Below are 20,720 nucleotides of genomic sequence, written 5' to 3' on the forward strand. Positions count from 1 at the left end.
CCGGCTGGGAAACGTGAGCTCTGAGACTATCGTTCCGGTCCCGGAATAGACGGCTGATGACAGGGCCCAGGTGCCGCCAGAAATAGCGACCCTCAGGCCGGCAAGGGGAGAGTGGGGATCGCGTTTCCAAGCACCCCACACCAGGGGCGGGCTGGATCAAGGGCCTGGCCCCTTGGATTGGGGCTGCAGGCGGTGAGGCCGAAGGCTAGGATCTCCCCTCACGATTTAACCTTTGGAACCAGGCACAGCCAGGTAAGGGGCGCCTTGAGCGAGGCGAGGTATTTCACCGTACGGATAGGGAAAAAGGTATAGATTAGGGGTTGGGGGTCTTCCCTGAAGGGATTCGGAGTGGGGTTAGGTCTTCTGGAGCCCGGCGGTGACTGGAGCCCGACCAAGCCTTGGACCTGAAGCTGAGAGCCTCAGGGGAGTCGATGCTCTCGGATCGTCTGGGCTTCGGGGAGGGGCTTCCGGGGAGCGGAGGTGGAGAAGGGCCCGCGCGTCCGCGGGAGGACTGGGAGAGGGGTGGGCTCAACAGCAGCCTAGACGGCGAACGGTCCGGGCGGGCGTAGTCCTGGACGATGGGGGCCTCTAGGAGTTGGAGTCCGGAGAAGGGAAAGGGCGGTGCAGGGAGGGGCGGGGCTTCGGGGAGGGGCGGGGCCCCGGAGCCCAGGCCTGGAAGGGGCGGGGTTTGGGCGGTCCTGCCGCCGCCTCCCCTTCTCCTCACCGCGGCGGCGGTGGAGGTGGCGGCGGAGGAACGCGACATACACCGGCCCCGCTCCCGCCCCAGCCGAAGCTGCAGCCGGCGCCAGGCCGGGGCCATGGGCGCCCCGCGCCACCCGGGTCATGAGGACGGAGGTGGAGGCAGCGGGGCCGCCGCTGGAGCCCGGTTAGTGCCTCCCTGAAGGCCCAGTCCTCACCCCGGGGAACGTGGGGAACCCTGCCCTAGCGCGGGGCAGGGTCTGGCCGCGCGACCTTGGGCCGACCGTCGCCTCCGGAGGAGCTCTAGTGCTCCGAGCGAAACGCGGCGAGGTGGACGCAGTCGCCTTGGCCCCCTCGTCCCCCGCCTCGGTCGGTTGGGTGTTCCTAATACTCCCAGGGCTGCGACCGCAGCCAGCTCTGGTAGCCGTCAGGGTGTGAGGGTCCCGGGCTGTGAGGCAGGGGCGCCACCTCCCTTCCCCAGAAGCAAAAAGTCCTACTGGAGCCGCCGGGGGCGGTCCTGACCCCTGGGGGAACTGAGGCCTAGGAGGAGCTGCTGAGAGCGCAGAGCCGCGGCAGGGCCCGTCCTCTGGCCTCCCGGACTGTTTCGTCTTGTACAGTTCTTCGCCCTCTCTGGTTCCTTCTGCCTCAAGGTGGCCTGAGTTCCTTTGGTACGGAAACCAAGACTGACATTCAGCGTCATGGTTCTCAGTTTGCTTCTCTAAGGGGGCAAGGGGAGAAGTAGTGATTCGCGCTCAGTGCTAGTACTAGAAAGCTCTGAAGTGAGGTGCCAGCCCAAGGGAGAGGTCAAGAGCAACATGGTACCCTGACACTAAGGCATCAGTGGGACACCCAAGGAGTCGCCTCTGGTGTTTGCAGCAAGGAGGAGGGTCTGATGCTATCCTGGGATTTGCCTCCTGGACTCCTCCAGCTCTGTGATCTTGGACCAGGCACTTGCCTTTCCTGAGCCTCAGGGGAGTAATGGCTCACTGTCATAGGGAGCTTTCCCTGAGCAGGCGCTGTACTAAGTTGTTTACATTCAGTGCCTCATTAATCCTCATAGCCACCCCATGACGGAGGTTACCATTGTTATTTTCACTTTTACAGATGAGCTGACTGAGGCCGAAAGGCATTAAGTATTCAGGGCCAGTGAGCTGCCTTCCTTCCTTGGTGACAGCTGGCAACTGAAGCCAGCCAACGGCCTTCTAGGCAGACCCTAGCTCTAAGATGGGACAGTCTTTCTGCTCCAGGCATCAACATTTAGCAGCAGCCTTGGGCTTGGAAGGCCTCGCCTACCCTTATCATTCCCCACAGGAGTATCTCTGGGTCCCTATGGGCAGACTTGCTAGTGGCAAGGCTGTGGACAGCCATGTGGGGACATGTAGCTTTTGGGGGCTTTGGGATCAAGGGGCTCCAAAGATCAGGGTAAGAAGAGGAGGGACAGCAGAGTTCAGAGCAGCTGTCCTGTTCCATATTTACAGCTGGGTATAGGGGAAAGCACAGACCCAAAGCCCAGCCTAAGGTGGCCCAGCTAGTCAGCTATAGTCTGCACAAGGGCTATAGTCTGGAAGCCTGGGGGTGGGGGTGCTGGGCATTGCAGTGACAGGTAGGCCCGGGGCATCTCAAGGGCTAAGGCCTTTGGAGAAAAACACCTTTCATTCACCAAGCATGTCTGAGTGCCTGCTCTGGGCTGAGGGCTAGGAGGAAGTAAATGCCACCTTGCCCCCACCTGCCAGTGAGGAATTCTTCATCTGTCTAGTGGAGAAGGCAGACACAACCTCAAATAATTCATATTGAGGAGCTTGGAGAGGGAAAGGGACCGGAGCATTTGGACATTTAGAGATTGGAGACAGCATTCCAGACTAAGGGATATACAGGATGTCCCAAGAAAATGTATACACACTTTGAATAATTGCAATTCCAATGGGTTAAGTCTGAAAAGAAAGAAACATCAATTGAGCTATCAGCTGTAAAATGTGTATACATTCTTTTGGTACACCCTGTACAGGAGCAAAGTCTGGGAAGTAAACACCTTTGTAAAAATAAAACAAAAAGGCAGTTTATGGTCACAGTGAGGGGTTCTTGACAAAGGAGGCACACCACCATGAGGGGGCAACACCCTGTATAGAGCTCTCCCTCCACTCAGCCCAGGGCTGGGAATTATTTTAGAATATGAATCCTTGGAGGACAGGGCTTGGGTCTTAGTCACTAGGTTTAGTCCCAGAGCCTAGCACACACAGTGGGTGCTTAATAAATTCATTTCTTCCAACAAATGTTTATTGAGTTACTACTAAGTATCAAACACTAGGCACTGGGAATAACAGTGAAAAAGATTAGCAAATTCTCTCCCTCAGGAAGCTTATAGTCTAGTGGAGACAGAGTAGCTTTATTATTATTATTTTGTTACTTTTGCTAAGTACTGTGAATGGAACCAGGATGCTGTGAAGGAGGGCTCCCTTCCCCCAAAGGCATAGTCCGAAAAAGCCTCTCAGAGGAGACTTTGAACTGGGACCTGAATGACAGTAAGGGGCAGTCTTAAGAACAGCAAGGGAAAGAGAGTTCAAGACAAAGAGCTACTTATGCAAAGGTCCTGGGGTGAAATGAAGCCTGATGGGTTTCCAAGGAAACAGGAATGGGGTGAGTAAGGGGTAAGGGCCAAGGTGAGGCTGGTGGGGCTCAGGCTGGGCAAGGCCCTAGAGGCCATGGTAAGGGGTGAGAAGAGCAATGGGAAGCTATGGATGGGATCCCATTGGCTTTTGTATATAAAGATGGGAAAGGAGCTATGGGGTGGAATTTAGGGCAGAGGACAGGCAGGACTAAGCCCTCAGGACTGAATCGATGGCAGTAGGAGAAGGCGAACGTGTGAAGGCCTTGAATGAGGGCCAAAGGTACTTGGGGTTAGGGGAAGGAGGGAACAAAGCCTCAGCTCTCCCTGAGTTCAGTGTGCCAGGTCCCAACCAGCAGAGTTCACATCAGCACCTGAAAAGGGCTTTATATACATTCTTGCCCTGAGTGCTCACTGCACTTTGCAGGCTGGCACCTGTGTTGGTCCATTTCATAGGGGAGGAAGCAGGCACAGAGAGGTCTGGTGCCTCTCGGGTGACTCAGCCAGCAGGTGGCCTGCATTTTCTCAAGCCATTCTGCCTTCCACACTGCTGCACACCCTTGGAAGGGAGGGGTGGGGGGAGAGAGACCAGTACAATGCAGCAAAGGAGCAGTCACATGTCCCTGCCTCCTGGGAATGTACCACAGCCCAGAAGGGCACAGACAAGCACCATGCAAGGTTCCCCTCTGTGAGGCACAGTGTGAACTGGGGCCTGGTGGGAGTATAGATAAAGGATAGGGCGTGGCCAGCCTGGCCTCAGGGAAGGCCCCAGGAGTGATAGCATCTGTGCTGGGGAGCATTTAACCATAGAGTAGGAGCTTGGCACCCACTCCAGGCAAGGGACTGCCCAGATAAAACTGGCAGGTCAGAAGGAGGTACTCCAGGGCTAATGAATAGCCCTCCTGATTGGTGCATGCCATGGGAGCCAGGGCTAGCATGGCAGACAGGCTCCTGGGGCAGCTCTGCACAGGTTGGTCTTGAGTTTAGGAGAGACCCCTGAGGTGAGGAAACAATGTGGGCTGAGCTTTCATGTGCTGAACAGGTGTCATGAATGAGCAGAGTGGTGGTGACTACTGAAGGGAAGTATCTCCTGGTTCTTTAGACTCTGAACTTTGTCCAGATTCATGGAATGCCAGAATGGGAGTGTTCCATAGACTGGTGCCAGCTCGCCCCCACCTCAGGGCCTCAACACATTCTGTTCCCTCTCTGCCTTGTGCTTCCTATCTCTCTGCCCTCCAGGGCATACCCTCACCATTTTCCCTAGCCTAGCCCCGTGTTTTTCTCTTACTCTTGCTTGTTTTTGCTGTCTACTGGGACAGGGACTTGTCACTAACTGCTGTATCTCTAGTAAACATGCCAGACACTTGCTAGGCCCTTGGGAAATACTTGTTGATTGAGTCAGATCAAAGTCCCCCACTTTAGAGGTGGCCAGACTCAGTCCAGCAAGAGGAAGTCAGTTGCTCAGCCCATAGCCAGCCAGTGGCTGAGTCAGGGCTAGAACACCTAGGTTGGGCCCTTTCTGCCCTGCCGCACGCTTGGCAAGGACATACTGAGAGATCGCCCAGGGTAGCATTCCACATGCACAGATTTTACATGATAGTCCCCTTCTCTTAACCATGATCTTCACACCTTGGTGGCCCTGGGGGCTTTGAAGTCAGACAAACCTCCAGGGGCCACGTGAATTCAGACATGAATATCTGCTCAGTGCCTTTCATGTGCCGGCCGTGTCATTGCCTTCTCTGAGCTCCCAGCAAAAAGGGCTCAGAGGGAGGTCTGTGGGGCTGTAGGTGCACATCATGGAGGTCTAGGCAGAGAGGTAATGTCATGAAGAAGTGACATTCAAAGGTAGGAGTTAGCTCTGGCCAGGTGGGTCAACTGGTTGGAGCTTTGTCCCATACCCCAAAAGGTTGCAGGTTCGATTTCTGGTCAGGGCACATACCTAGGTCACGGGTTCGATCCCCAGTTAGGGCATGTATGGGAAGCAATGGATCGATGTTTCTCAATGTTTCTTTCTCTCTCTAAAATAAAAACAAGCAAACACGTCCCTGGGTGAGGATTAAAAAAGAAGTTAAAGGTGGGCGTTAGCTCAGGTACCTGGAAGGCCGGGAGAGTGCAGGCAGAGGGAGCAGGTGTGCAAAGGCTTGGGGCACAAGGAGTCACGTGGCAGGTGAAGGTTCTGCTTGGAGGGTGACCTGGTGAGGACAAGTGGAGGTGAGGAGGCGGAGGGTGCTGGGGCAGCAGCCACGAGGCAGTGTCCTCGGCGATGTGGAAACCAGCCCACCGGCGGAGTCTGTGTGGGGCTAACCTGCTCTGACTGGTGTTTGGGGAGATCACTGCTATTGTAAGGATAATGGATTGGGAGGCCTAAAAGGCTGCGGGCCAGCCCCTGAATAGCCCCTGCAGGACCTGGGCGGGAGCCAGTGACAGTGGTTCCAGTGGGGGGGCAGTGGCAGGCGCTGTGCCGAGGCTCTGTTACCTCCCTGTGCTTCCATGCAGGGGACTTTGTGCAGCTTCCCGTGCCCATCATCCAGCAGCTCTACCACTGGGACTGCGGCCTGGCCTGCTCCAGGATGGTGCTGCGGTGAGTGGGCAGGTCGAGGCCCTCGCCATCCACACCACATGCTCTTGGGGGAGACACAGGGAGGGATCTGGGTGGGATTCATCATCCATGTGGCCATCTTTGGTCGGGCCTTGTGGGAGGCCCAGCTTCCATCAAGGCTCAGTGCCATTTGCAGAAGTCCTCAGTGCCTAGGCCTGGCCCAGAGAGTGACCCCATTACTGGGACACAGGGACTTCCACCTTTCCAGACTCAGGCTCCTGGGAGGCTGGGCCACTGGGGGCTAACCACTGAGTTGAGGCTGTATGAACATCATTGGAACTTTGACTATCAGGGCCTGGAGGGACCACTGCCATCACCTTATCACCTTGTAGGAGGAGTTTCAGGCGGCTGCCTGGAACCCCAGAGCAGCTTTTCCCTTACCCATTTTACATCCAGGAATTCCAGGCACGATAGGGTTCAACAAAAGAATTCTCTGACTAAAACTTAGAAAACACTGATATGATCCAAGCACCTCATCTTAGAGATGGAGCTAGTGAGGTCAGAGAGGGTGGTGACTTGCCCAAAGTCACACAATCCATGAGAGATGTGAGAAGCAGAATCAAGGTCCTTGACTCCAGGGACAGCATGGCGCCCAGGCAGCTTCAGGTTGTGCCCCAGCAGTGTGTGGGCAGGACATAAGGTTTCATGACAAAGGATGGAGACTTCTGGGGAGTGGGAGCTCTGACAGTGGCTAATGGGCCCACAGGTGGAGCGTGACCCAAATTAGCTTCCCTTTGAGGGCAAGCTGACCTCAGTGGCCTGTCTGCCCACAGGTACCTGGGCCAGCTGGACGACGGTGAGTTTGAGAGTGCCCTGCAGGAGCTGCGGCTGACCAGGAGCATCTGGACCATTGATCTGGCCTACCTGATGCGCCACTTTGGTGTGAGGCACCGCTTTTGTACCCAGACCCTGGGTGTTGACAAGGGCTACAAAAACCAGGTGAGTTGCCAGCCACCAAACCTTCACTAGGCTCAGTAGTTGGAAGAGTGTGCAGTCAAGGCCTGGACACCTGAGTATGCGCACAGGTGGGCAGAGACCAGGGAGCAGGGACAGAAGTGCTATGGGCAGGACTTGGAGCCAATCAGTACAGGTGACCTTGAGGCCCACCTACGCAAAGGATCTGAGCAGCAAGCTGCAGTCCTCCCAGCACGCCTGCCCAGAGACCCCTGACACTTGCCTTCAACAGCACTTGAAGATGTGCATAGGAGTGTCTCCGGCCACCTCCCTGCATCCTTCCCTACTATCCCTCAGCACAAGGGAGGGCCCAGGGCCTCAGAGCACACCACTCTGACTTCGTCCAGCCATCATTTGCCCACTTTCTTCTTTCTCACGGGAATAGCCAGTTCCACGCTGGGTAATTGGTATCTGGAATAAAAACCAAAATATCATCTTTGTTTTGTTTTTTTTTGAAAAAGAATGCCAACATAAGCTGCACTATACACTAGTGTGTTTTCTCTTCCTGTACAGCTAGAGCCAATGTTTCCTGCCTCTGGGGCAGATCTCAGCCCAAGCTCTAAAACTTGGCAGAGCAGAGTTGTTGCTGGCCTCTTTGGCAAGAGGGTTGTTGCAGGGTGGCCAGGGCCAGTTAACCTAACTCTCCCCTGAACCTTCTGGGCCAGGGGAAGAAGGCTCTTGCATCTCATTTAGTCACCATGGCTGAAAGGCAGAAAAAGGAGCCCCAAAACAGGGTTACTTCTGCCTCCTCCATGGGGGCTCTGGCCCCCTTAATCTTTGTACCAAACAAAGTAAGTTCCGTGGACCTCTCTTGGCTAAGCCGTGTGTGGGTGAGCATTCACTCTTGCTCATTTACTCAGACTCCTGCTCATGCCCATCAGAAGCACAAGCTCAGGGGTGACTGACCTTCCTCTGGGAGCCCACTCATCTCCTGAGCATCTTCTTCATGCCTCTCTGTGGTCCTGTGCACTCTGGCAAGCCCCCTGTCACCTTAGGACAGACAGCTTTCTGCCCTCATGCTGCATGCACCACCTCCCCCTGCAGGTCGGGCTCTTCCACTATCCTGCCATCTCTGACTCCATAATGTGTTCTTTGTCCAAATGCATTGAGGGCAGCCAGGGTGGGCAGCCCCTCCAGTCTGTCATTTTCTCTTCAGTCCTTCTACAGGAAGCACTTTGACACAGAGGAGACTCGGGTGAACCACCTATTCGCACAAGCCAAGGCCTGCAAGGTGCTGGTGGAGAAATGGTGAGCCTCCCCCCACCCTATCTTGTGTACCTGCTCACCCAAAGACTTGCAATGGGAGAGGCCTCAGGATGGGGTATGAGAAAGGCTGGGATCTCGGGAGTCAGACAGAACTGGGTTTTCCTGCATGGGTGGCTGTGGGCACTGATTTATACCCCTGAGCCTTGGGGGATAAAAAGAGGACCTGTGAGGCTACCTCGTCTACTATACACAAACTTCTGGTCTGGGGTGGATCCTGAGCAGGGGCTGGAGGTAAAGGTGAGCAAGACAGACTCTAGTCAGTTCTTGGGCTACTCACAGAATGGTGGCATGGGACAGTAACCTGATTGAAGGGGTGATGGCCTGAGGAACATCCTGGCATGGTGATGGAGGGTAACTGGGACAGCCCACTGTGTAGGCTGTGTAGGGAGGCCTGGCTCCCTGATCTTCCCATGATCTCTGTGACCTTACATAGGTCTCCCCTTCTTATCTACATGTGGGGGCAGGATTTAGGTAGACCCTGGGAGTAACTTGCCCAGATGCGAGTGACTTTCTTCCCCAGGCTCACTGTGGGCACTGCGCTCAGGCTTATGGCTCAGGTCCCAGCCGGCCTCTCCTAAGCCACTCTTCTCAGTCTCCCTGTTCTTTCCAGATTTCTGTTTTCATTATAGGTGATTTGGAATGGGAAAAGTCTCCATGCATCATTAGACTACATGAGCACATGTTGGAAGGAAAAGCAGCAAATGTTTACTTAGTGGCACTTGACACATGCTGTCTTGCTGAGTGGGAAGTTGGTGCTGTTCACATTCCTTAGATGAGGAAACTGAGGATAGGGAAATAGTATGAGCTGCCCACAGTCCCCCCAGCAACTTGGCCAGGCTGTGATCCAAACGTGACACTTTGACACACAGTTATCCCATGCACCCCACTGCGTTTCCTTCCAGCCTAGCTGCTGCTTTTTTCCTGTAGCCAAAATCCCACTCTTATACATACCATTGGGAATTCAGCCAGGTTTCAAAGACCAAATGGTAAAATGACATGCTTCCCTGGGCTTAGGCAACAAAACAAACTGCCATGTGACTTGGCCATGGGCTGGAGTTGAGCCAGTCCACCATTCCTCGTAAGGAAGGAGAGCCAGTGAAGATGGTGGAGCCCCTGGCCTAGGGGACCCACACCCAGCCCTTTTCTCTCCTTCTGCATTCCTGCATCCCCTGCTGCCTTTTGGGGGGGTACCACATGGGGCAGCTGGCCCTGCTGGCCTGGGGGTTCCCCTGGAAGTGCTGCTGACCAGCCCTTCCTGGACAGCCACTTCTGCCACAAGGAGCCTTAGGAAAAAAAGAAAAGTAGCCCTTTCAGAGAACTATTTGGTTTTGAAATTGGCAAAGCCATGCTTGGTCAAGATTGGGGAATTAAGTTGGATTGACAGTTTCTAGCCTAAAGCACATATGATTTAGGGTAAAGGGCCAATGGAGGCATTTGACTCAGATAATTCACTTACCAGTCCAGGAGGTGGGGTCCCATGTATGGATCCACTAGCCCTTGACGGGTTCATTTGGACCTGACCTGCCACCCCCGAAGGCCTGATGGGCCAGCTTGTTCTCGGGCACACTCAGAGCCCCTCCACTGGTCCTGTGCTTGCCTTTGGACTGAGCCTGGGCCACAGTAACAGAGCAGGACATTCCCACTTGTAAGGCTCAGAGCAGAGGGGAAATGAGCTGTGCCCCCAAGCTGTGTGACACAGGGCAAAACGGGGGTCCAAACAGGGGTCCACTTGAGAGATGGGGAATGGGGCCCAGTGGCACTGGCTGACGCTTCTTCCACCCACAGCACGGTCAGCGTGCAGGACATCCAGGCACACCTGGCACAGGGCAACGTGGCCATTGTATTGGTGAACTCGGGGGTGCTGCACTGCGACCTCTGCTCCAGCCCCGCCAAGTACTGCTGCTTTGCCCCCCGTGGCCACCGCTGCTTCTGCCGCACCCCCGACTACCAGGGCCACTTCATCGTGTTGCGTGGTTACAACCGGGCCACTGGCTCCATCTTCTACAACAATCCAGCCTATGCCGACCGTGAGTGTGGTGGGTGGGGACAGTGGGCAGGGCCTCTGCACTCACGGTCCCATATACCTGGACCCTCCAACTCCTTTCCATTTAACTTGGTGGGGCCAAGACCTCCATCACCGCCTTCTCCTCAAAGCCCCTGTTACTTCTGGGCCCCTGTCATCTGTGCCATCCCTCTGGCCATGCAGCAAACCAGCCACAAACCTGGGGCTGTGCTGACCTCCTCCGCACTCCGGTCATCACCAGGCCTGGCCATCTGTCCCTCCCACACTGCCAGCACCACACTACTGCCCAGAACCCTGCTGTACTGTCTCATGCTGTATAGACTGCAATTTCCTTCCCCCCCTCCAACTTCAGCCCCCACAGGATGGTCAGCACACTCAGAAAGTCTGCCAACCCCAGTAGACCCATCCAGGGCTCCCCACTGCCCTTTGGACAAGGAAGCATTGCCCTAACTCAGAGACTTACCCCATGTGGCCTTGGGCATGTTTCTTCCCCTCTCTGGGCCTCGCTTTCTTCATCTGCTAAACTGGGGAGAGGTCAGGAAGAAGCTCACGAAGGCCACAGTAGGCAAGGAGGGCTTCTGGGGTGGAAGACTTGTGTGGCAAGGGGTGACTAGGTAGGTGTTACATTTCAGACTTTCCCTAGCTTCCCTGGGTGCCAGTGAGGCAGATGTCCCCCCACCCACTGACCCTGCTCTGCCTCTCCTGCCCCCAGCAGGAATGTGCAGCACCAGCATCAGTAACTTTGAGGAGGCCAGGACCAGCTACGGCACAGACGAGGATATCCTCTTTGTCTACTTGGATAGCTGACAGCAGGAGCTTGGTGTGCCCAGGCCCTCAGACCCCACCCTGCCTGGCCCTAGCTGGGCCCACTCAGGAGGCCCTGGCCCAGGCGCAGGGCTGCTTGGGCTCGGATGCAGAGCTTCAGCCTCAGGCCATGTGACAAAACCCCAGGGAACTCTGGGAGGCTGCAGCACACCTGATTCATCCACCAGTGGTGAGTGTCATCATGCCACGTACCCCCTACACCTGCTGGTTGCTGGAGACATCCCCAGATCTTCCAAGCAGAGCTTCCCCCAACTGTGCCCAGGGGATATCCAGCCCTGAGGGTGCCCTTATTGCCCACAAGCCAGACCCAGGGCCAGGGGAGAGGCCTGAGGTCGTCTCCCCACAGACCTGGGGACTGAGTCCTGTAGAGAGATGTTGCCCGTCAGGACAGCATCTGTGTGTTTAGCCTTGCTGGGAGCTCTCCTCACCTTTCTCCCTAGGAGTGCTGCAGAGCCCTCAAGTTCCCATGGCTGGTTGCAAGGCCTGTGGCCCCTGGGGAGGGCTGGACCTTAGGCAGAAAGGATTTTGAGGCCCCTGCAGCACTCCAGGTACTGCAGCTCTATAGGGTTTAGACAGGACCCTGGTTCTTATTGGCCCACAGTGCCAAGTGTACTCAGGAAAGCCTGACCCAGAGGGCCAGGGACAGCTGCCTGGGCCCCAAAGATCCTCCCCCTCAACCAGGAGGCCTGCTAACACTAGCCTAAGTCCCAACAGTGGGGCCATCCTCTGAGTACAGGTCACCCTAAGTCTTACAGGACTGGGTGCTGGGGCACTAGGGCTTGTGCTCCTCAAGCAATGGTTGGGGGGGCAGGCTGTGGCCTCCCACCCACCCGGTGTTCATGCCACGACCTTTTACACAGAATATTGGGTCTCTTCTGTCTTGATAGAGAAGGTGGTGTCTGCCCGGGGTCACACAGCACAGCATGGAGCATGGACTAGAACTATTGCCTTCTTTTCTTTTCTTTTTTTAGGGGCAGGGGTGGTTTATTTGAAATTTAAATTTTCACTTTTGGGGGTGAGAATCACCCTCAAGATAATAATAGTGAGATTGCAGGTACTTTGGAACCACTGACACCTCTCTTCACTAGGCAGATGAGCCAGTTCAGGTTCTCACAGAGAAGACGACTCCCAGCTGGCGAGCTGAGTGCCAGAGCCCTTCACCTTGCAGACAGAATCTGGCCCAATCTGGGGAGAGTTTGCCCAGGAGACTGACTGGTAGAGCTGGGTCTTGAACCCAGGTCTGCACCTAAAAAATAAGGGAAGTGAATCATTCCCAAAGGGGCTGGGAACATGCACTCACCCTTCATGAGCTGCCTCTGGCAAAGCGGCAGGGGTGCCCCAACAGCCCCACTACTCCTGCACCCCTGCGTCTTTGTCTTCCAGTGCCCAAGGCATGATGCAATGGCAGCTGCTGCCCTTCCCCTGAACTGCAAACCATGCTCAGCATCTGTCCCCACCCACCAGCTGTCCCCTCCCCACTAAGGCTGCTCTTAGGGGCAGAGGTGGGCTCTGCATATCAGGGCTCTCAGACCTCACCCAGCGGTATTGCTCAATACCAGCCATAGCCTTGGCAGAGAGAGAGGCGCTGTAGCTGGGCAGCCACCCTGAGTGTAAGACTAGTGTTGTCTTCAGACTTGTCTCATCTCTGTTGCCTTAATGCTGCGTGGTCCAGGATCCCGGGGAGCTCTGGCTCCATGCCCAGGAGTACCACATGTGACAGCTGTGGGCTTTGGGTGTCCTCAGGAGGGGTCTGAGTAAAATTGTGGTGAAGATAGATGTATCAAGGAAAACAGGAAGTGAAGCTTTCAGAATGGCTGAGTGTGAGTGAGGCACGGTGCACATGCCTGTGGGGCTGTCATGGAAAGCAGCCTCCAGGAGAGTGGTCACAGCTCCTCAGTCTATCATGCGACATTTAAAAAAACGCTCAGTCCCTGGGCTTGGAGGATGGCTTCTCAGGGCTAGCCATGTTAGAAGTCACCTGTCTGGAAGATTGACAAGAAAGCTGCCTGCCCTGGGATGGTGACGTCTTACTGGGGAGGGTCACGGAGGCAGGATGCAAATCATGCTCTATTGTGCAATGAGAAATCATGGAAATGGGGCTGGAGAAAAAGCCTCATCAGGAACTTCTGCCTACACACATGGCACCCACGACCCCCTTTCCACAAGCTGGGGGTCCAGCACAGCCCCCAAATCCACAGTGGACAGTTGGCTTTGTTCACTCCAGCCACACGGGGACAAAGGGATCTTTTGCATTGCAGAGATTTTATACGTAAATATATTTTGTTTGTAATGAGCCATTCTCAATAAACGTTATTCTCACTGCAAAATGATGGAAGCCCCTGGCCCACCTTCGTGAATTCTTGTCTCCTCAGCACAATCACATGGGAGCCCAAGTCCTTAATTTGCCGTACCGGGTTTTAGCTGGGAACGGATCCAGTTTTTTGCTTTTTGGGCCTGCATCCCCCTGATGCTTGTGGAAGGCCTAGGCAGGCAATGCTGGAGGTGGAAGGGCTGCAGATCTCAGCCTGAGATTCTTGAAGAGGGCACGGAGGATGTAAAGCCTTGGACTGGAGGAGGGCAGGGTGGGGAATGTCAAGTGAAGGGCAGTAGGGCCCCCAGGAGGGAGTAGGAGGGACTAGCCCTGCATATATTCCTGCCTCAAGCAGCAGCTCCCCTCATTTGTTAACCGATGAGTCCTTCTAGTCTTTCATTTGATAAGAATTCTACTTCTAAAAATGGAAGTGTTTGGAAATCTGGTATTATCTGGCATCTTCAGACCTGCCCCAGGGCTGGGGCTGGGCTGAAAATTTAGGAAGGGCTGCCACACCACCAAAACTGAAGGGATGTTTAATCAGCAGGGAGCCACTTTCTCCTTCCACAAGCCCTGATCCCTCACTCCCTCTCCACCCCAGCCTCAGCTGCTTGAAGGGAAAATGAGGCCAGAGATCAAGGGGAACCAAATGCCATATTCACCTGAGTATTATGGGGGAACGGTAGGGATGAGAGGGACTCAGACTTTTATGGCTCTGCTGGATATGCGTTCCCACATCTCAATCCTGTGCATTCCAGGGAGCGGGGGGTGGGGGGTGGGGGGGGTGGGGTGGGGGTGGGGGTGGGGGTGGTGGTGTTCAAAATTCAACTGATGGGGTTTGGGCAAGTTTCCCAGCGGGAGAGAAAAGGCTAAGTACCCGGGGCCCTTTGGTCCCATTCAATGTATTGTTGCGTCTACATCTGAAAGTGTCATAGAAATTGATACTTGTCCTTCCGGCTCTTAAGTGCCAGAGATCAGGAAGACCTACATACACATCATCTCTTAGTGCTAGTGGGATAAACTCCCCTGCCATTTGCCACCAATGGGTAGATTAGGATTTAGCATGTGCCCTTTTACCCTCCAATGTCCAAAACTTTCACTACATAGATGATGTCATGTTGGTGGCAGGTCAAAAGCCTCAGCCTCAGAGATCCTGATGGTGTTTCACCCCTCTAGTAGCAGGGTGACTGATAAACCCTGACCAAATTCAGGGACTTGGGACTATGTGGCCAGATTCATAATGTGTAATCTCTCCAGCAGTCAAGGAAATCTGCTACTTCCTCTTTATCCATCCACCACTCCCCAAAAAGGAGGCCTGGCACCCTCTTGTAATCTTTGGGTATTGGAGACAGTATAGCCTCACTTGGGCATCCTACTTGGTCCTTTTATAACCTGCAGACCCTTTGAACAGGACCCAAACCAACAGACTGCATTGGACGCTGCCCAGCAAGCTGTGACCCACTCTTTACCTTTGGGGACCCATAATCCAGTGACCCTTTTAAGCCATATATGTCTCTGTGACTGATGACTGTGCTAATTGGAGCCTCTGGCAAAGGGAAGCAGATTGCACCCTGAGGCGCCCCTTGGAGTTTTGGGTGTACTGTCCCCCTGACAGTCACCAGGTACACCCCTTTTGAAAAGCTTAATAATGGGCTCTTGTTGAAACTGAACACCTAACCTGTGAAAGCCTTGCTTGTGCAATGAAAATGGTACATTGGAGAACAGCTGGCCCAGCTCAGGCAACACCTTAGCTTTACATGAAAACAAAAAACAAAAAACGGCAGCTAATCCTTTTGGGGAAACGTTCCAACTCCACCAAAGCAAAACCACTGGCTCAACAGTGACCCCAACTTCCCCGAAATACCTGGGCCTGTTTCACCAGTGGGCCAACAACTAAGTGGAAAGCTCATGGGATTCCCTGGGCAGCTGTGTGGTTCTCCCTCAGCAGCACTGCCCAGAACTGAAACTGGATGTGAGTCTCTCTACTCAGTAGGCGGAGCTCAAGACCAGCCTCTCTGCCCGGGGCCAGTACCCTACTTGGTAAACCTTGGAATGTTTTCACTGACTCTGGGCTGTTGCCAATGGCCTAAGTTGTTTGGTTTGCCCTTTAGAAAATCTCAAAGCAGCGATGAAAGACATCCCTCTTTGGGGCTATGGGCTATGGAAATATATTGCGGCTGTGATTGACCTGTCTGATTGACTCATGTTAGGTGCCCTTAAGAGACTTCTCCAATGGGCCCAAGTAGAATAAAGCTGTTGACTGCCCCACCTGCCCCACCCAGATTGCTACCTGGATTATTGTGCTGGGCCTGGGGACACATCCCCATTGTGGACCGAGCACAAAGGAGAAACTGTTCCTGATGCAGAAGCCACTGCCGCATGCCAGACTTGCGGTTCCTGCCAAGGGCTGGCCTTTTGCAGAGAAGGAGTCACCTTGCACAGGGCACATGCCCACCTGCTCATGGCAAATTAATTCCATCATATTTCTGACACCCGCTTGGGGCTATGGGCAGTGCTTCACCACTGTTGACACATTTTCAGGTTATGGAGTTGCTATTCCAGTCCAATCAGCCAACTCGAGGCACATCATTGTGGCCCTTGACACTAATCTGTGTGTTGTCTTTGGCTTTCTGGGCCATTTGCTGTCTGATGAGGGGGCACCTTTGATCACAAAAGCTCCTTGATAATCGGCGGGCAGTCAAGGTATTTAATGTATCCTCCACGGCCCCTGCCGTCCACAGGTGTCTGAAATGTCTCAGCAGGAAGGCCTCCTCAAAAATCAACCCCAAAAGGCTACTGACTACCTCCCTCCCTCCCCGTCCTGGTCCACGCACTTTTGTAGTTTGGTCACTGAGTGCAGCTGTCTCTAGAAAGGTCATTTCCTAGGTTCATCTGGATGAAAGTGGTAAGAAGGTCATAAGGACCTATTTTGAAATTTGGGGATTCAGACTTGACTATTCCTGGGCATGTTGCTGCTTTCTCTTCCCTAAGAGCAACTCCAGGCCAGCCTGATTAGCGTATCTTTTAGGTGACCACAGCCCAGCCAAAAGAGGGCTTAGAAATTCAAACTTGATTCTCGTTCAGGCACTTGAATTCTCGTGTTGGACTGACACGGTCTTAGATGATAAAGACAATTACCACTTGAGTGAGAGTACATTGGGTGGGACAAAGTGGGGGACATAATGGGTCCCAGTGCATTTTATAAAAATTCCCTTGTTCCCCTTGTAACTGACACTTCCCAAAAAAAAAAAAAAAGGTTTGGGTTTGAGAAAGGGATAACAGGAAAAATAAAAAAGTTGACGTTTTAGCTACTGGAATTTATGCCAATTTTGGAGAGGGAGCAGCAACTTTGGCACCTTAGGTATGAAACACCTTTGATCCCAGGAGATAGGGAGGGAAGAACATTCATCATTAATCATCTTGTTTCATAATTTCCCCTGGAACCTTTCTTAGGAACAAAAATGCCCTGGTGCAACTCTCCCAAACTTTTAGAAGCACTTTAAATGTAACCGATTTCAGGATTTGCCTTCTTCCTGACCAGATGGCTTTGACCATAATGTGATCACTGTTCCTATTAATCTTACCTGAAGTCTATCAGAATGCAGGGGATATCCCTGGCTCCTATGCCTTCTAGGAAAAACACCTGCCATCCCACCAGATGTCTTCTCAACCCCCATTCTTAGAGACTTTACTCAGTCACCTGTGGGGAAGATGAATGCCACCCAGCTGGTGGTATGGGCCAACAGGTTAGACTGGACTGACTGCCCTTGGGCAGTCCTTCCAAATACAAGAATTAGATTCAATTATTCAAACCAAATGGAACTCAAACACCTACCAGCTGGCCAGGAGGCCACGCTGGAGGTACTATCAAACTGTGCTCCAATTGATGTAGGTCCCACTTGGGGTACCCCAACACTGGTAAACACTTTCTTTCTAGGGGTACTACATTTCCCCTGATAACTATACTTGTGTGAAAGCCAGGCATTAACCTCTCCCAAAACAGTGTCTTGTATCTACGTGCTGGTCATGAGAGACCTTCAAGTGTCAGAGGTGGGGAACCTTTTTTCTGCCAAGGGCCATTTGGATATTTATTATTTACTTAATTTTAAAAAATCCTCACCCGAGGATATTTTTCCATTGCTTTTTTCAGAGAGAGTGGAAGGGAGGGAGAGAAAGAGAGAGAAATATCAATGTGAGAGAGACACATTGAATGGTTGCTTCTGGCATACACCCCAGTCAGGGCAGGGATTGAGCCTGCAACTGAGGTATGTGCCCTTGACCAGAATTGAACCCGAGACCCTTCATCTGAGGGCTGATGCTCCAACCACTGAGTCAAACGGGCCAGGGCCATTTGGATATTTATAACATCATTCGTGGGCCATACAAAATTATCAACTTAAAAATTAGCTATGAAAAAAGCTCCTAGATTTATTGAATTTTGAGTCCTGCCTGTGGTTGCCTTGGCAGGGCCAGAACAAATAATTTCGCTGGCCAGTGTATTCCCCACGTCTGGTAAGTAAACACCACCAATAGATTAGGTAGCCCATAGACAACTGTGGAGATCTCACTAAAATGAGACTAAACTTAAGGGAGCTTCCTGGACCCATAATGACTTGTTATTTATGTGCACTCTTTGGGCAGTTATCCCTGAGATGGTAGTCATCTGATTAGAAAAGGTGATGTGCCATTTATCCCTGACTTTAGTTGAAGTGATCAATGGTACCACCTTGGCCCTGGAAGGCATTCAGGCCAGTGTCAACTCACTGCCAGGGTTGGTAAAGATGATAGATTGACCTAGACTTCCTCCTTGTGGGCCAAAGTAGAGATGGACAATTCTAATATATGCTTTTGTTCCTGGATTAATGACCTAGGCCAAGTGGAAAGGTCAATATTTGAGAAAGATAGACCTTGATGGTTTAATGGGATTTGTCCAGCCTGTTGGGTCGAAAATCCTGAGGGGCAGGATTGAGGTTAATACTGCAGGTTGGGCTCATTCTGCTCTTTGAAGTGCTGTGGATGGAATTAATTAAATGCCGTGAGGCAAACTGAACTGATTTGGTCCAGGCTCTGCTGGTCAGATTAATCACAGTGACTGGTGGAGTGGTATACTCATGGGAAAGTTGCCAGAAGCCAAGATGGTGCAGAAATGAGGGGTGGGTATTGTTGGAAGTTATTGTTGTGGGTCTCTTACATTTATCAAATTTCTGGATGACTTGTGAGCTAAAACTATAAATGTCTTTGTTCTGGACTATCTTTTCAAGATGTGTATGGAGCTGACTTGGAAGACAGAGATAGGTCTCCCTCTGGAGCAGGTTGTTCTTGCAACCCTGGTGGTTAGAGATAGTGTCTACCTTTAGAGCAAAAGGCAGGCATACTAACTGTCCAGTATAAAAGATTCAAATTCTCTAAGCTTTCTCTCTTTTTCTCTTCCTCTTAATGCGATCCACTGCGCGTACGGGAGTCACTTGGCCTTCTTTGCTTCGCCCTATGGAAATTGTGGCTTGGGAATTGCTGCAAGAAAATGCTGGTACTCTGGTTGCTGCTACTACTGTAATAAACTATCCTATCTCTGACCCAGGATCGTCTTTTCCCCCGTCAGCATTCATAAAACTGAGGTTGGCTAACTTGTCTGCTTGCAAATAGGATAGGATCGCAGACTCTCCCCAGTTCTTAATAAATGTTCATGTTTTTTAACAGTGAATACCACTTCTTGAAACCTGTCCTAAAGAAAACAACAAAAATAAGACAATTTAGCCATTAAAATGTTTATCCCAGCATCATTTGTAATAGCAATGAATGGATGAATGAATAAGTGAATGAGTGAGTAACAATGTCTAATGTAGGGGATAATGAAATAAATAAAAGCCCATCTACATGTCAAACACACAGCTGGTAAAAATAGTATAAAAACGATTTTTAAAATAATAGCCATCCTAATGAGTGTGAGATGGCATCTCATTGTAGTTTTAATTTGCATTTCTCTAATGATTAGTGATGTTAAGCATCTTTCCATGTGCTATTGGTCATTTATATATATTTATATATTTGGAGAAATATCTACTTAAGTCCTTTACCCATTTTTTAATAGGTTGTTTTTTAGTTATTGGATTTTAGGAGTTTTATTTTCTTCCATCCTGTTGGTTTTCCTTTTACTCTGTTGATAGTATGCTTTGATGCACAAAAGTTTTAAATTTTGATGAAGTCTAACTCACCTATTTTTTCTTTTGTGGCTGGTGCTTTTGGTATCATATCCAAGAAATCACTGCCAAACCCATTGTCATGAAGATTTCCCACTATATTTTTCCTCTAAGAGTTTTATAGTTTTAGCTCTTATGTTAGGGCCATTGATCCATTTTAGGCTAATATCTGTATATGAAGTAAGGTAAGGGTCCAACTTCATTCTTTTGTACATCGATATCCAGCTTTCCCAGCACCACTGCTGAAAAGACTGTCCTTTCCCTATTGAATGGCATCTCTATTCCATCCCGTTGGTATATGTGTGTCTGTCTATATGCCAGTACCACAGTTTTTATCACCATAGCTTTGTATTAAGTTTTGAAATAAGGAGGTATGAGTCCCCCAACTTCATTTTTTTTTTTTTTTAAATATACCTTTATTGATTGCAGAGTGAGGAAGGGAGAGGAAGAGAAAGATAGAAACATCAATGATGAGAGAGTCATTGATTGGCTGCCTTCTGCACACCCCACACTAGGGGCCAAGTCTGCAACCCAGGCATGTGCCCTGACCAGGAATTGAACCTCAATCTCCTGGATCCTAAGTTGATGCTCAACTGCTGAGCCATGCCAGCTGGGCCCCCAACTTCATTCTTGTTCAACATCGTTTTTGCTATTTGGGATCCCTTGAGATGCCATATGAATTGTACGATGGATTTTTCTATTTCTGTAAAAAACATCATAGGGATTATGATAGGGATTGCATTGAATCTGTAAATTGCTTAGGGCAATATGGACATATTTTTAAAAGTATTAATTAATTTCTTTATCTATAGCCAAGGCTATTTTTTCCATTGCTTTTCAGAAAGAGTGGGAGAGAAAGAGAGAGAAACATCATTGTGAGAGAGACACACTGATTGGCCGCCTCCCTGTCTTGCGCCAACTGTGGGGGTGGGTGGGGAGCTGCAACCAAGGTATATTCCCTTGGCTGGAATCGAACCCAGGACCCTCCAGTCTACAGGCTGACGCTCTAACCACTGATCAAAACTGGCTAGGGCAATTTTGACATCTTAGCAATATTAAGTCTTCCAATCCATGAACACAGGTTGTCTTTCCATTTATTTATATCTTACTTTAATTTTTTTCAGAAATGTTTTATAGTTGTCATTGTACACGTCTTTTACTTCCTTGGTTAATTTCTAAGTATTTTATTCACTTTGATGCTACTGTAAATGAAATTGTTTTCTTAATTTCCTTTTTGGATTGTT

At 51.5% G+C, this 20,720-nt stretch overlaps 2 protein-coding genes across 7 annotated transcripts in view; one reads left to right on the forward strand and one right to left on the reverse strand.

Annotated features, from left to right (window-relative positions):
- Positions 1-28: 28 nt before the first annotated feature.
- On the forward strand, positions 29-20,706 carry GUCD1 (guanylyl cyclase domain containing 1). 6 transcript variants are annotated; one of them, XR_013997788.1, is made up of 7 exons: positions 163-252; positions 5,798-5,882; positions 6,674-6,839; positions 8,011-8,102; positions 9,906-10,147; positions 10,859-11,137; positions 12,057-13,291. XR_013997788.1 is itself a non-coding variant. In XM_081122855.1 (6 exons), exons 2-6 carry the CDS (start codon positions 5,872-5,874, stop codon positions 10,948-10,950), a joined length of 603 nt encoding a protein of 200 aa, XP_080978981.1. In that variant the 5' UTR covers positions 29-252; positions 5,798-5,871; the 3' UTR covers positions 10,951-13,309. The 6 variants fall into 6 exon arrangements, 3 of the variants coding, with proteins under 3 accessions (XP_080978981.1, XP_080978979.1, XP_080978980.1); XR_013997789.1 differs by lacking the exon at positions 163-252 and adding an exon at positions 704-886 and having other exon boundaries at positions 12,057-13,301; XR_013997790.1 differs by lacking the exons at positions 163-252; positions 12,057-13,291 and adding exons at positions 722-886; positions 18,741-20,706.
- UPB1 (beta-ureidopropionase 1) overlaps positions 19,883-20,720 on the reverse strand; it is a 30,586-nt gene continuing 29,748 nt past the window's right edge. Inside the window, exon 11 of the mRNA XM_081122851.1 lies at positions 19,883-20,179. The gene's annotated coding sequence lies outside the window, so the exon portion shown is untranslated. The remainder of the gene's footprint in view (positions 20,180-20,720) is intronic.

The sequence above is a fragment of the Miniopterus schreibersii genome (genome assembly GCF_964146895.1).
Source record: "Miniopterus schreibersii genome assembly, chromosome: 20".
Taxonomy (NCBI): Eukaryota; Metazoa; Chordata; class Mammalia; order Chiroptera; family Miniopteridae; genus Miniopterus; species Miniopterus schreibersii.

What these genes read in the sequence shown, in the direction of transcription:
- GUCD1 (XM_081122853.1), top strand. Translation starts at nt 844, where the DNA reads ATGAGGACGGAGGTGGAGGCAGCGGGGCCGCCGCTGGAGCCCG. An exon ending in GGGGCCGCCGCTGGAGCCCG is followed by an intron (nt 887 to 5,797) that starts GTTAGTGCCTCC and finishes GCTTCCATGCAG; the next exon opens with GGGACTTTGTGCAGCTTCCC. An exon ending in TGCTCCAGGATGGTGCTGCG is followed by an intron (nt 5,883 to 6,673) that starts GTGAGTGGGCAG and finishes GTCTGCCCACAG; the next exon opens with GTACCTGGGCCAGCTGGACG.